The sequence below is a fragment of the Typopeltis vanoorti genome, chromosome 13 (genome assembly GCF_054136105.1).
Source record: "Typopeltis vanoorti isolate ZY-2024b chromosome 13, IOZ_Tvanoo_1.0, whole genome shotgun sequence".
Taxonomy (NCBI): Eukaryota; Metazoa; Arthropoda; class Arachnida; order Uropygi; family Thelyphonidae; genus Typopeltis; species Typopeltis vanoorti.
In genome coordinates, this window is record NC_143561.1 from 89,397,501 (window position 1) to 89,413,318 (window position 15,818).

The 15,818-nt window shown below is 32.9% G+C and overlaps 1 protein-coding gene across 1 annotated transcript in view; it reads left to right on the forward strand.

The window, feature by feature from the left end:
• The window catches only part of LOC150100348 (transforming growth factor-beta-induced protein ig-h3-like), a 77,873-nt gene extending 62,783 nt beyond the window's left edge, over positions 1 to 15,090 (forward strand). The window contains exons 2-5 of the mRNA XM_090402641.1: positions 1,614 to 1,678; positions 8,691 to 8,839; positions 10,765 to 10,926; positions 14,758 to 15,090. Coding sequence (XP_090258767.1) covers positions 1,614 to 1,678; positions 8,691 to 8,839; positions 10,765 to 10,926; positions 14,758 to 15,090 — 709 coding nt within the window. The remainder of the gene's footprint in view (positions 1 to 1,613; positions 1,679 to 8,690; positions 8,840 to 10,764; positions 10,927 to 14,757) is intronic.
• The last annotated feature ends 728 nt before the right edge of the window (positions 15,091 to 15,818 follow it).

Genomic DNA, 15,818 nt, shown 5'->3' on the forward strand with positions numbered 1-15,818 from the left:
AGTTGTTTATGGCAGGCTTACGGTTAAAATATAGATCACTTAAAAACTGTTTAGGTAAGTGAAATATTAAACACAAATATGTACTGTCATTAAAATACGGAACGGCTTCCAAAAACATTATGCACTTATTTTTATTTACCCGAGAATTCCCACCGCTGCTGAAGTCAATAAGTTGGATAACTGTTTTCTTCCAACCGTAGTTTCAAGTCGAACTAGAGATAAAAAAAAGCATACTTTAAAATTACATTATAGTCAGTTACAGAAGATTCACTATTTCACAATAACACAAACAAGACAAACGACATTACACTCGTATCGTTATACAGTGATATTTTAGCCTCCTGGTGGTATAAAAATGATCAAAAATAAATTTTTAAAAAGAGGATTTTAGCGATAATAACTATTGAAAATTCATGTATTGAATGTCTGTAATTAAGTCGCTTTTATTCAATATGGATAAATCAAATTCAAAACGGATAAACTCCTGGATTATTATCTATGAAATCAGAGGTTGCAAATATTGTCATATTTGAAACTATGAACCAAGATATATTCAGAAATAAGAACTAACAGGAACTTTCCCCCACATATCTCTTATCAAGAAACGCAGTTGTAAAATAAATAAATAACTTAAATAAGATAAAATAAGTAAGAAGTGAATAGCAAATAGTAGTCTACAGTGAACAGTCATCACTAAATAGTAGCCACACTCATTGCTTTTAAGTGTTTCCGCCATATTTTCCTTTACTCTTTATTAATTAAAATTACACCGAAACACCTGAAGCAGCGTGGTCAGGATATTGTGGTTTACTAAGAAGAAAATCTCTGTCGCTATGAAACTATTTAACTGACTTTCAGAAAAAAAAGAAAAGAAAAAAAACGTTAGACCTTTTCCTTGAGCAGTAGATAGGACCTAAAACTGTTTTTTTTTTTTTTTTAAACCAAATGGCACTTGTTCTTCCATTTATATTGTGGGTTCACTCTTTTACTTAGCACTACGCACTGTTTTTGATGTAGTTGAAATCGGTCTAGGCTAAAATTCGGAATTGTTCAAATAAAAAGAAAAATGTATATTTAGGTATATACCTAATGAAAAATAATTAAATGTGATATAAAATATAAAAATAAAAATATAATGAACTATAAATGACCAATGAATGCAGTACTTGTATCTTAAGAGCTACCAGAAATATTAACACCGTGGCACGTAGACTATGGATCCGGGTTTAGTTCAGTTTTGAATTATTTATATTTCATGCATGAACCAGTGCATATAGTAAAGTATGGAAAAGTTGAACAGAACTCCATGTTGAATAGAATCTTAAAAAGTTTATCCAATAATAAACGTGTAGCACTTTAGTCATTAAAATTAAACATAACATTAATCTTAGGACATAATTTAAAATAAACACTCTTTCATATCTAGTAAATGATTATATTTTCTCATTGCTTGCTTTACCTAGTTTATGCAGGCAATGTGGAATATGAGTATACAGTATTAAGTTTTCTTAAACATAATGGTCAGTTTATTGTATGTTATTGAAAGCCTATTTGAATAAATCATTAAACTAATCAACCAATTCGCAAAGATATGTTTATGTTTTCTCTTTCAGAATTATAAGATATGAATGCTGTGAAGGTTATCAACAATTAGAAGATAAACCTGGATGCAGTGGAGGTAAGCTGAAGAAGTGAATATGAATTAAAATGTAGAAATTTTAGTAGTTCCCTGCTTTAGAATCTTTGGACTCCTTGGAAGTGTCACGTAATTTTTACTTTTTGTTTTATTTTTTATTGATCTCTGAAATATTTACATATATACAATTGTCATCTTGAGTTTGCTATCTTTTATAATAACAATCACAGTAATAATTTACAATTATGTAGCTCAGAGTTACACAAGTTATATAATATTACATGTAGCTTACTATTTTTTTTTCAAAGTTTGAGAAAGAGTGATTATACAACAGTATTTACACATGTGCAATTAAAATATTATATTTCCTATTTCTCCCAAACATACAATGTAAACTCATTATTTACATATTTTTAATAATAAGATTAATTTATTATATTATTTTTTTCATGTTACATAGTAATATTATATTAATGATATTATCACATAATAATCAATATCTTCAGTATCTTCTTTATTGTTACGTAATTTACTGACTGTTTTGTTACATTTCTGTATTTGATTATAAGGATTACGTGTAGATGGGTGAGGCAAGTTAATCCCACCTACTTCGAAGCTTGGGTTAGCTTTTATGAAGAGAGTGGGATTTAGCCTTCACTATTTATGTTGTTGTTACTGTTTATGCATGGGCTGTAGGCATTGGATGCTGGTGATTTGTGATGTGTATGTTAGTGTTAATGATGTATTAACTTTGTTGGTATATTTTCCAGAGTTCGCTTTTTAATGTTCTGTAGTTATCTATGTGTTTTAAATTTCTTGATAGGTTGTTGAGTTGCGTAGGTATCTGATGTGATCTCACAGAAGAACCGTATGAGTTGTTGAAGGGTGTAGGGATGTAGAGAGTTGTTGTAGGTCGTGTTACACAATATGTGTCTCTGTTGTTTCGATGGGTGATGTTGAAGTAATTCCTTGTTAATGTCATGTAGTGTTTCAGGTTTTTAATGCTCAGGATTCTATTGTCGCCATGTGCTGGTCAGATATTGGTTGTTGCGTGTAAGGTGTCCAAATCACTGTTGACACAATTTTCCTGTGTAACGTTTCTAATTTTGTTAGGTGGCTGTTTGATGTGTTTGCATAGACTGTTATACCTTATCTGAGTAGGGATTCGCAGATATCGTGATATAGGAGTTTTTTTATGTTGGATAGAATAATGTCTTTTACTTGGAAGAGTTTTGCTGCGATGATCCGGAGTTTGGTATGTAGGTATTCTATATATTTTGTCCATTTAAGGTGGCAATCTATATAGAGACCAAGGTATTTTGCATGTGTTACCGGTTTGATTTCGGGACATTTGCAGTATTTTTGTTGTTAATGCAGCGGTATGTGTGACAGTGCATCGATAGTGGTGCCGGGCGTATGATTCTTAGGTTGTGTATTATCAACATCTGTGTTTTGGTGCCGTTGATTAGAATTGCGTTTTGGTGGAAGTATGTTGTGATTCATTTAGGTCTTATTGTGCTTTGCAGAGAGCCGTGTTGATGTCTGTGTGGATTGCTAGTAGTGCGGTGTCATCTGCGTACAAATATTTGACTTCTTATGGCCATGTTATGAACATCATTAATGTATATATTGAATAGTGTGGATGATAATATGGCCCTTATTAATAATAATTATAATACTTATACTTATATGATATTATAAAACTTACTACTACTAATAATAATAATTATAATTATTATTATTATTATTACGTAACAAACACCTTCCTGGAGTCCACTCTACCCGTACACTACATAATTCATCATCCACACTGTGCCATTTACATTCTACCAATATACTACGTAATGCACAATCTGCACGTGGCGTTTACTATAATATGAAATTGGTTACCTCACCTTCTATTGGGAAGGTCCATATAAATATAGCCAATTTTTTGAAAATGCATTTCATGTCGCTGTTAGTTAAAAACAATATCAAAGCTTATATGATCTATATAAAGATACTTTTCGTCATGACGGGAATCGAACTCATGTCTTTTTTCAGGGGAAGAGGACAGTGTTCGTCAATCATCCAACTGCTCTATAGCGCATTATGTTACATATTACATAATGTTATTGTGTTTATTGAAATTATTTTAAATCTCTCTCTCTCTCTCTCTCTCTCTCTCTCTTCCACAATATCTGTTGGTGTTAATCGTTAATAGGAAGTATGAAGTGAAAATGAATGATGTAATAAAATATTTCGTCGATAAATCATTAATCCAAAAATACCTACCATTATTCTTTTTAAAAATCGACAATGCAAAAGAAAACTAATTTGGAACTACCTGACATGTTATAATGAAAGAAAATTCTGGTTTACTATAAGAAAGTACGTAAACTTCCACCCATAATGTCCTGTATATACTTCTATGTTACCTGCTGTAGATCCTTCAATCTAATACTTCTGATACCTTCACTTTCACTCATGAAAAGTACACAGATTAACATTTGGAATATGCGCCTAGATGGATAATAATTAAAGTCTTACTAGAATAATAAATATCAGGACGAAAAAGAGAAGTTATTCATGAGATTTTATGTTGCATAAAACGTCCTTGATGAGTCCTTGAACTCCATCACATAATAATAATAATAATAAATTGCAAATTCTTTAATTTTTTCAAAATAATGAAAAAATAAAATAGAAATAAAAAATTAGAAGCAAAATAAAGAACTACTCGGTATACGAAAAGCTCAACGCGAAATTCATTGCATGTCAGATAATCAAATTTATATGACTATCGGTGTACTTATAGCAACGTAGACCGGTTTACGAAATGCTTTTTAGTCAAATTATAGGCCAGTCAGTATATCAGGAGTGGTGGTTAAGGTTTTGGAGAAATTGATAAAAAATTAGAATTCAGGACTGGGTGGACAGAAATATACTTTATAAGAGGCAACATAGTTTTGTGGAGGGGAAGTCTTGCCTTAGAAACAGTGGAGTTGGATAAAGGAAATCCTTACTCGGTGATTCATGTAGACTTTGCAAAGGCATTTGATAGGATTCTACGCGGAACTCTGTTGCATAAATTGGAGCAAATTGGAATAGATTCGAAGTTGGTGATTTGGATTAGAGGATAGCTGATGGACAAATATCAAAGAATAGTTAATAGAGAAGCTGAGTCCAGGAGAAAGCAACTGACTCAGTTCTTTATCGTTAAAATAGTTTTTTAGAGGACCAAGTACCCGCGGCTCGGTACTTGGTCCTCTGTTGTTTAATTTGTACATTAATGATATTGGAAATAATTTGAAAGAAAATATCCACTTATTTGCTGATGATGCAAAATTGGGAAGAGCAATAGTCAATTCAAATGATCGATATCTTGCAAGATGACATAAATAGGCTGACGGTATGGGCTAAGGTAATTATTATTATTGTTGTTGCACGCAACTAAGTGTAAAGTGATGCACTTCGGGAGGATGAGATCACATGCTGTGCACTATATTAATGGAACTGAACTGTATGAAGTTGACGCGGCAAGGAACTTAGGGGGTTATTGTAGACAGGGAACTTAAGTTTAGAAGGCATATTACAAAGGTTGCCAAAATATCATATCGAATTACATGTTGAAGAACACACTGACAATCAGGGATAGGGAAGTTATTGTTGCTCTTTATAAGGCATTAATAAGACCACATGTGGATTATTGCGCACAGATCTGGTCACCTGGATTTCTTGGTGATAAAAAACTGGTGAAGAGGATCAAGAGATGAGTTACAGATTGTTGCAGGTTTGTGGAATGTTTCCTACGAGTAAAGATTAAAGGTTTGTTGTCTCCAAAAACTAACCGATAGACGTAAGAGAGGAGATATGATAGAGGCATATAAATTATTAAAGGGATTTATATGATTGATACTGCTGACATTTTTCTCTATGGTGCAGGAAGAGAGAGAGAGAGAGAGAGAGAACGAGTGGTCATCCCTGGAGATTTGTGTAAGTGTGGTTAACAAAGGTATTAGGAATAGATGTTTGGCTTTGAGGGTAACGAATGTGTGGAATGCGTTACCAGAAGTGGTTGTGAATGCTTCGTCTGTTAATAAATATAAAGAAAAGTATGATAGGAATTGTGTGTGAATAATGGTTAGTGTGTCAATGAACGTTATAATAATAATAATAATAATAATAATAAATCTATCATCTGTGCTTAAATTAATTTAAACCATGTGGACGTTTGAAGCTTCTTCCTTAAGTCGATCTGGTTTAAAATTTAACCGATGTTAGATAGAAATCTCTATTTTGGACATCGATATCAGATTCTATTTCATAAAAAATCAACCTAAAATCAAACATGCTACAACAGGTCTATTTCTTAATATACACCATCATCATCACCACTGTCACAAATCTACTTTGTTAGAAATAAGGAATTCACAACTGTAAGAATTTTATAAACATCCACAAATGCTGGGAAGTATAAAAACCTTAATACAAGTTTAAAACATTCGTTGCGTTAATAGCATACATTTAATCTCCTGGCAATACTGTCTAAAAATCTATTTAATCAAAGTTTGGATGCCACTATAAGGCAATTAAAATATCTTCTATTTCCTTTTTGGTTTCTCTGTTTTGAAAACGAGTAATAATGAATTTCGATTACATCCATTTAGCAATATGGTGTTTCCTGAATAATAAATGATAGTTTCCGAATGATATTTCCATCCCGCGATGTTAGAAATTCTTCGTAATTCCGAGTATTAATAGTAGTCAGTGATAATTCTTTCTGTTAAGTTATTTACGTATTGTTGTGCTAGTTTTCTGTCAAAAATAAGAGCGGATGCGTCTTTCAGATCGACATTCGGTAAAATATTTTAAGAATAGTTTTTTTTCATCAGTTGATAATATATAGAATTTTTAATTTAATACTGGAGGTACTTTTTCTAAGCTTTCTTCGACCGGTTCCCGAGTTAGTTGATCTTTGGCCAATAACCAGGTTTTTTTCTCCCGAAAACTCGAGTTTTTCGTCCCGTAAACTCAAGAAAATCGACCTCAGAACCCACATTATTTCAGACAGTAAAATATCCTGTTAGAGTTAGATACCAAGAGATTGCAGCACTTGTTTTCCCATCTTTTGATCGGCTGCCGCTTATAATTAGTGTTAGTCTTGGGCTAACTATCATTGATTGGTTACGGTGGAGATTGAACTGCCCATTCAGTCTCCAAAAGCTAGATAGGGGTAAAGGACCTCGCCTTTTATTCCCTATAAGGGAATAAAAGGCGTTAGCTAATTAGCTGATACTGAACTGAATTGTATAAATGATAGTGATCAAATATCTATGAATGGGTATGTAGCAAAAAAACTGTGAAAATTTCATCATCACACCAGAATAGAGGCATTCTGGTGTGATGACTTGTCACTTGCAGTACTAAGCAGTCTCCTGCAAAGTCAAAAATAACTGATAAATTACTTCCAGTACAAAGTGGATTGCTGAATTCCATTAAATCGCCTTTTTTGTCTGCATAATTTTGGATATTGTTATCCGAATGGATAGCACTTTAGTTCTCCGATCAGCCAATAAGCTGTAAATTTGAATCTCACAGTTCATTGGAAATTTGAGAAAGTCTTTGAGTAGTAGACGATTTTCCATCGCCTATTTGTTGAAAGTTTTTTTTTTCAATTGGTCATAAATTAAATTAAAGATGCCAAGAAGTTATATTCTTAGTTTATCCTTTATCCAAATGTAAGCAAACAAGTTTGCACGTGAAGTATTTTCACGACTAAGCTACTTGTATATTAAGGCCAATGACTTGATATTAGTAATTAAAGTCGTGAAGATACTTCACGTGCAAACCTTGTTTGCTTACACTTGGATAAAGAATAAACCAATTATATGATCCTGGCATCTTTAATTTGATTTTCATTGCCTGGTTTGAGGCTTATTTCTGAAATCACTTGGAAAAGTTCCATGTCAGGTCTCTAGAGGAGGGCTTCCTGAAAATTTAATCCTTAGTCCATCTACGGTACTAAATGTAATAGTTTTACAAGCTCTCAGAGGTATAGGATTCACTTAAAACTTGATATACATAATATTTAGCCAATAATTTGCGAATAGGCAATGTTATACGCTAGCCATTCAAATGATCTCAAACGGCTACTTGACTTTCCATCATTCTGTCAGTGTCCTAGTAACATAAGACATAATACTTTGTTGAATCCATATTCATTATTTCTGTATTTTACTTCTATCAGAAATTTAACTGCTTAAAAACACAAATGTGAAAAAAAAGCAAATCATTTGAAAATTTGCTTGAAATGGTGATGAAATATTGGACAACTACCAGCCCTGGTATGATTTCTTCCTAAACACTATAAGTTGTGTGATTACACTTCTTGAAAAAGTTTTGCAAGCCTATTGAATTTATTAACTATATACATACGGTAAAATGTACTCAACCTCCTAGTGTAAAACACTAAATTAAATTAAAATCTCTTTGTGTTTGTTTCTATTTTAACGATCCTCCAGAGTCGAAGTTGAGTTTATTTACACTTGAGGAATACTGATTGTAATTAGATTTCATTTATCTAAATGAATCATTTCCTTCTCTTTTTAAAAGTCTTCAGGTTATTTTGAAAAAATCTTTATAAAGTATAAATGTCAGTGCATCTGCTTTTGAACGCCTCTTCTACATTTAAACATTGGCTTTAATAAGAAGATCTACATTCTCTTTATATGGTTTAACTACACTGCCACACCTTGAATTTTATTTCCATTAATCATCTTAATTTCCTTCAAACTTGAAATGCATTTACATGTTATTTAGTTTCATTTTAGTTAGTGTTATCTGATGAGGTAACTGCCATTTACAGATTTACTGTGCGGTAAGCTTTCATGAATACATTTAATGAGTGGGGAGAACCGGTTTCTTAGTTCATTAAAAAAATCGCTCCTACTCAATTACCTTCATACTCTCATTATGTTTTTCGTTCCGAGTTTAGTTTTCTTTATTAAAATCTAAAACAATGTACATTGGTCTTGTGAATTTGATATGCCATTCGTTTTTTTGTTACTTTCAGTGAAGCCAATGACCAACATGCTGGAGACAGCTGCAGACTTAGGAGCCGCTCACTTTGTAGATGCCATAACAGAAGCAGGTCTTGCTAGTCGTTTCAGAGAACCTGGACCGGCAATGACTCTGTTTGTTCCTACAGACGATGCTTTCAGAGTAAGTCGAATGAAATAACTAAATCACAGAGTTGCCTATTAAAGTAGATATTGGCAGACAGATGTAGATAGGAATAAAGAGAGAGAGAGAGACTTTATGTCAAGTTAATGATCATCTACCAGTCTTTATTATTATCAATTTTTATGTGTTTTCATTTATATATAAAATTTCAGTTACACACGAGTTTCCAGTTACATAAAGGATCGGTGTTAAGATTTGATAACGTCCTGTGAAAAATGTGAAGCAAAAGTGCTTAGAACTTTTACTTCACATTTGAATAATAGTGGTACAGACCACTAGGATTTTAACGAAAAGAATACCGGCCTTGCAAAAGCCTCTTCTCTCTCACGTTCCAAGGCAAGGTGGCCTACCATTTGTCTTTATAACCACAGTCTCTGTAAAACGGGATTGACAAAATACTTAGAATGAAAAGGATGTTCAATATATGTACTTAGTACCTTGGTTTTTACTTCAAAGATAAATCTATATATAAATATTTAGAGAGACTGAAACTGAAATGAATTATACTGTATAGTAAAAAACAGAAGACCATTTTTATGCATGCCTGACATATGGTATGATTAGTTAGAAGAGAGGCAAAAAGACAAAAATATAATTATCCTGTAGGTTTACATCATAAACGCAAAGGATCGCAAAAAAAATAAATAAATACAATATCTTCACTAAAATGAGTGGCTAGTATTTAAGAAATATAAATACTAGCCACTGAATTAGAAACGTTTAATTCCTTCTCAGAAATCAATGGTTTCCGTGTAGGCATGCAACTGCCAATATTCATCCTCTCCAATTCCCTGCGCATAATTCGGAGAGACATGAGTCGGGAACAACCTTCATTAAATGCTTCGATCAATTGCTGCACACAGTAAGTTCTGTTTGTTCGTACCAGCCTTCTCAGACCGCGGGGATCTCGTTCCTGCCTTAGGACCACACTTACGCCTCTTAGTCAAGCAATGTGGGATGTTTTTTCACTGATTAAACACCCAGGATGTCTCACCTGTTGAGAAATCAGTCAGCTCTACTGTTTTCAAAATCGTAGCTCCAACCAGACGGCCACCTATAATGATCCTTTGTTTTTGTTTTTCACTGTGATCACGCTATTGACGATTACTGACCATCAGCATTCTTAAATAGTCTGGAACACGTGATGACGCACGTGATCAAGTATTTTGCATGTATTGCTTAAGTGACGTTTTCGTGCATCTACATAAAGGTTTTTAATTCAGTGGTTGGTATGCGTATAAATATGCTTTAAAATTTTGGGTTTCTTAACATAAGAATTCATGCATAAGTGCTTTTTCTTTAGAATCACCTATCCATCTGAAAAAAAGCATTATAATTAAATTATATACATTCCTAGCGGAATGCATATAAAAGCTGAGTTCATACCCACCTACATCTCTCTCTCTCTCTCTCTCTCTCTTTCTGAAAAGCTTTGATAAGGCTTGAAGGTTGGAGACTGGCTTCCCACCTGCCTTCAGAAAGTTGGAGGGAACGCTGCACCATTTCTTTAAGGAATAAAAGACGTTAGAGGATTTCTTTTTCTTTATTTCTTGATAGGAATATAAATATTATATATATATATAAATATATATAAATAAATTGAGGATTAAGATAATCACTGAATAGCCAATCAGTGTAAATCATGAAATGATTCATACACATTTCTTTAGGAATTCTATCTTGAGTTTTGTTGGCGAATTTAACTTTTTATTGCTAAAATTCTTCATCGTTTTATTGACTATCCCTTTTAAAGTTCCATATTTATGTGTCATCATTTTAATGTGGATCATTTTTATGTCAAATGTTTTTGGTAATACATAAAATATTAAGAACGAAGTGGACTTTGTTATTAAATGTTGTGTGAAATAACTGTGGCTTCCTGTAATGTATGCTTTCCCATTCAGAACATGGACCTTGCACAGCAGAAAGCTTTTCATGATCACATTGAACAGCACATCCTCTATCATACTGTTGGGTACAAACTTCCATCTCGCAGTTTTCAAGCTGACATGGACATAGATTCTCTCCAAGGAGGAAAGCTTCGAATTAACAGTTATTCTAATGGGGTAAGTGGAATGTTAGTAGAAATTGTTTGCTTAGAGGTAGGCCAGTCATAGAACTCTCACATTCAAAATTGTCAATATATTAATGATAATATTAGAGAAGTATTGTATTTTGTTTAATTTCACTCTGGATCAGCTTTATGATTTCGATACTTCTAGAGAAATCACCATCGATCAAATTGTGCTTTCCCAATCAAATTATTAGCAGATATTAAAGCTATTAAACTAAACTATATATAGTGTAATAAAATATACCAAACCTTACCGTTTTTAAGCAAGCCAGAATTTGTTTTTTATGTGATTATGTTTTCGATGCCTTTCTTCAGCTATTTCCAGAGCTAGTCGAAAGGAATTTTTCTCCTGAAAAAAACCCGACTTTTTAATTCCGCAACTTAACAAAAGGATCTTAGAACACATGTAGGTTCATACAAATAAATATTAGAGTACAGCTAAAACAATACTATCTACTTCCTTAGAAATGGAAAGGAGATAGCGTAATTTCATTTTCATTTATATAATGGATTTTATACATAATTTTAAACTGCTTCAAGAACTTTTTCTAAAGCTAGTATATTCGTTCATCCGATGATTCGAAGTGATCAAAAGAATGCATACACCAACCTGGATTTGAATCTCATCAATTATGGACAAAAATTTTTATCCATGCCACATTTTCAACAGAAACGAAGTCTTACAGAAGAAATCAGAGTTTTTTATGTAACATTCTCTCTCTTTTTTCTTAATTTTTCTTCTTTTTTTTCTTAACGGTGCCTTTTCTTATATAAAAAAACCCTTGACTTCTAAAACAGAAACTCTCATCGTGTAAAATGCCACATGATGTAAAACAGTTTATATAAAAACATTAACAAATTCTATAAGATGTGTTCTAAAATACAAACTTACTTAAATCGAAAAGGATTTAATCAAAACAATTTTAAATAAAGTACATTCAAAGTTATTTTTAATAAAATTTCAAGCTAAATACCACTGAAAGGTTTAATCCCAGTTTCGGTAGCGATGAAACACGATTATAATAACTTAGTGATAACTTTGTACGCAACCACCTTATCGAATGGATTCGTCATCCATGTGATGTAATAGACATTTTATTCATGATTTCTTTGGTTTAGACATCACTTAGCGCATCCGTAGCGCAATTGGAAGAACGAAGGTACATTGCGCCTTTCGATTGGAATAGGCCTAAGTTAGCGACAGGAGGAATCTTTATCTGGACGATTTCAATCGAAGGTGAGTTAGCCGATCTCATACGGAGACAGAAGGGTTTTTTTCTCCCGGAAACGCGGGTTTTTCATCCCGCATACAGACAAATCGGCCCTTCAGAACACACACAATTTACAGACAAAAAAATACTAGTTGTTGTGGTGGTGGAGGTGGGCGGTAGATGGCGTTGATGGAGATGATTCATAGTTGAGGTTCGGTGTAGTGGTTGAGACAGTTGAAGGTGTCCTCCCGCGATGAGTCTTCGGACTCCTTGGAGGTATCAGGAATAATAATAATAATAATAATAATAATAATAATAATAATAATAATAATAATAATAATATTGTCACACCTACCATATATTTGAGCACGATTTCCTGAATGTTGTTACTAATTTTTAATTTCGACTTTATTATGCTTCTAAAAGTATTTAAGATTCAAAAAGACGTCAAAAACGTAATCTGAACAACTGTTACGTTGTTCAGGCTGTTCAATATTGTTGAATATTCAGATGCAATTTGCAATCATCATCTGCTTTTTAATCATAGGTTCTCTTCCTTTCATTCTTGAGATATCTGGTAATCCGTAACACTTTCCATAACTCATATTTCACCAGATAACAAAGCATATTATATAATAAAAGCATCGCTATTTCTAATTCACACACACACACACACACACACACACACACACACACACACACACACACACACACACACACACACACACACACACACACACACACACACACACACACACACACAAACAAACACACACACACACACACACACACACACACACACACACACACACACACACACACACACACACACACACACACACACACACACATTTTCTAAATAATGGCTTCCTCTTCCTGCTATTTACTGGGTCTCAGTTTAAAAGAAAATATTTCATTCCATCAAGGATGTATACTGGCAAATGGTAAAATGGATTTTTTTTTTTTTTTTTTTTTTTTGCTAGATAGCAGAGTTATGTTGATGGTCAACAACAATAATAGTCGCATTTGACTGGAGACCAAGGACAGGAGTGGAATAAGACGACATAAGTCACAATTGCTATTTTAAATCTAAGTTGTTAGGAAATATCCTAATGCTTAAAGAGCAAAAAAGATTCCAAACGATCATAAAATAGTGTATTTAGCAATTGCATTCTTTTATAATGACGTTTTTGTAATGAATTTATTGTCATTTGAAATATATAGTTGTTGTTTTTTTAATTATGCTATTAAAGATGGTCCGATTTAAAGCTAAAGTGTTATTACATGAGAAATCGTATAAAAAGATTTCTAATACAAAATTTCATTAAAATCTTCTTAGATAGAATAGTGATTAGGTGCGTATGGATTGATAGAACGAGACAAGTTGGTGTTTACGAATTTATTCTTATTTACAAACACCTCCAGAAGTCAAGACTCATCCACGGGTAGATAAATAATTTTTCTCTGCACTTACTACCTCATCCAGCAATGTATTCCGCTCACCAGCCACTGTCCATACAAACTTATGTCTCACTCTCTTATTCACTACATCTTTATGTAATTACCCCGAATGACCTCTACCTCTTGTTCTCTATTCATTTTCCCCCTCCCTCAACCCTTTGAAAAATATCCCAAAGTATAACCATATAACAATTTATATGGTTCAATCATATTAACCTTTTTTACTCTACAATATGCATTCCCTCAAACCGTCATCATAGCTAATATTTCATAAACCCAAAACTGCTTATGTTATATGCCTCTGTATCTTTTCCAAAGATTGCTTCTCTCCTAGAAGCTCATACGATCAAATATGTGAACAGTAGTCTAGATGTAGTCTAATCAAAGCCTTGTACAGAAGAATGACCACCTACTTTTTTGTTACTATAGGAAGAGCAAGTTTTGTTCTTCCTATAGTAGCTCTTCTTTATACTGTTTTTAACAGCTGTGCGATGTGTCCTTTGAGCATCAACTCTCTCTCTCTCTCTCTCTCTCTCTCTCTCTCTCTCTCTCTCTCTCTCTGCATCTTCCTCCATCAACACCACCAGTGTTACGCACTGCGTTACATTTCCGAATTCCACATGCTAGTAAAGAAGCCGAAGTTCTGAATTGCACATGTAACTAGTTCACTCTCAGAATTACTGACGAACGCCTAATTTTAAGGGCTAGAGTTGATTCCCATAGGCACTATGGACATCAACTCTGTTCTTTTTTGTGGAGCATTTTTCTACAAAATACAGTTATAAGTTATTCTTACATAATATTCAATAAAGTTTATTATTTCAGTAATTATCGTATATTTGCAATAAATTGATTATTTCACGATAATTTTTAAAATATTTTTTAAAAATATTTCTTTAAAATAATTTTTTTAAAAACTTGGGTCATTTCGTAATTCTTCGCAGTATGTTGACTTATGCTTAAACATTATCATCATTCTTCGTTCTTAGTCAAAGTCCGATTTTTTTAATTTTTTTTTTTTTTTGAATGTTTAATGAAATGTTCGAAAATCTTTTTTAATTTTTCTAGACTATTTCTTTCAAAAGAAGTATTCCAGAAAAGTGGCATAAATACATTCTATTAACAACTTAATTTTCTTTTATTTTTCACAGATCCACACTGTTAATTGTGCACTTCTCGTAAAGAAAGATTACCAAGCAACTAATGGAATTATCCATTTAATAGACATGGTACTTCAACCTCCTGGTCCTGACGGACATCCCACTCTACCAGAAGCCATAGTACAGGATGGAAGATTTATTGAGATGGCGAGAGCTATGCTCGACTCGAACTTGGTGGCTGATCTACGTGGGTCAGGACCTTTTACTATATTTACTCCATCTGATGAATCTTTTCAAAATATTCCACCATCAGAGCTGCGCAGACTCACTTCTGATCCAGTAGCAAAATTAGGTAAATATATTAATGCAAACATTATGTCTTGATGCGATAATCTTTCTACAACTAAACATTTATGTGTGTTTACCATTCATATCTATAATCACTGTTCCTATTACATTAATTCATTCTACAGATATATATAGGTGAATTTCGAATTAATAAAAACATATTGATTAGTACAATTAGCTAACGACCAGTTGTCCTTAGCGGCTAGCCAGTTGCTTTTATTTATCTATTTTTCAATATCCCTTCAGAGAACAATATAGAGGTACGATTGTGCAAGTTAACGGCTACTGACAATCGCTGCTATCAGTATATATGGTACAAGAAAAATGTCAAGAATTACACACAAGCACTGCCCTGATATGCACAGCGATGTACGGCGATCAACACCAATTATTAATAATTATTATTAGCATTAGAGATTCTTTACGGTTACTAATATTGCATAATATGAAAATAATATTACACAATATTACATAAAGTCTAACGTAATCTAGAGTATGTGTCACTATTCTTTACGGTAGTGAATGATTTTTCTATATAGTACAGTTTGCTTTTAAAGTCCACTTCTTATCAGATATCTTATCCATGTGATTCTGTTAATAGTTTAATTAATCAATGAAGTATTGTTTTGTATCAGTTTTATCATATTAGGAAGCCGATTCTGTCTTTTTGCTTCGTGTGGGCGTTATGCTTATGTGTGTGTGTGTGTGTACATAGCTTTGTCATTTTATTTGTACTAAAATTAAACCTGTGTAGTTTGTTGTCA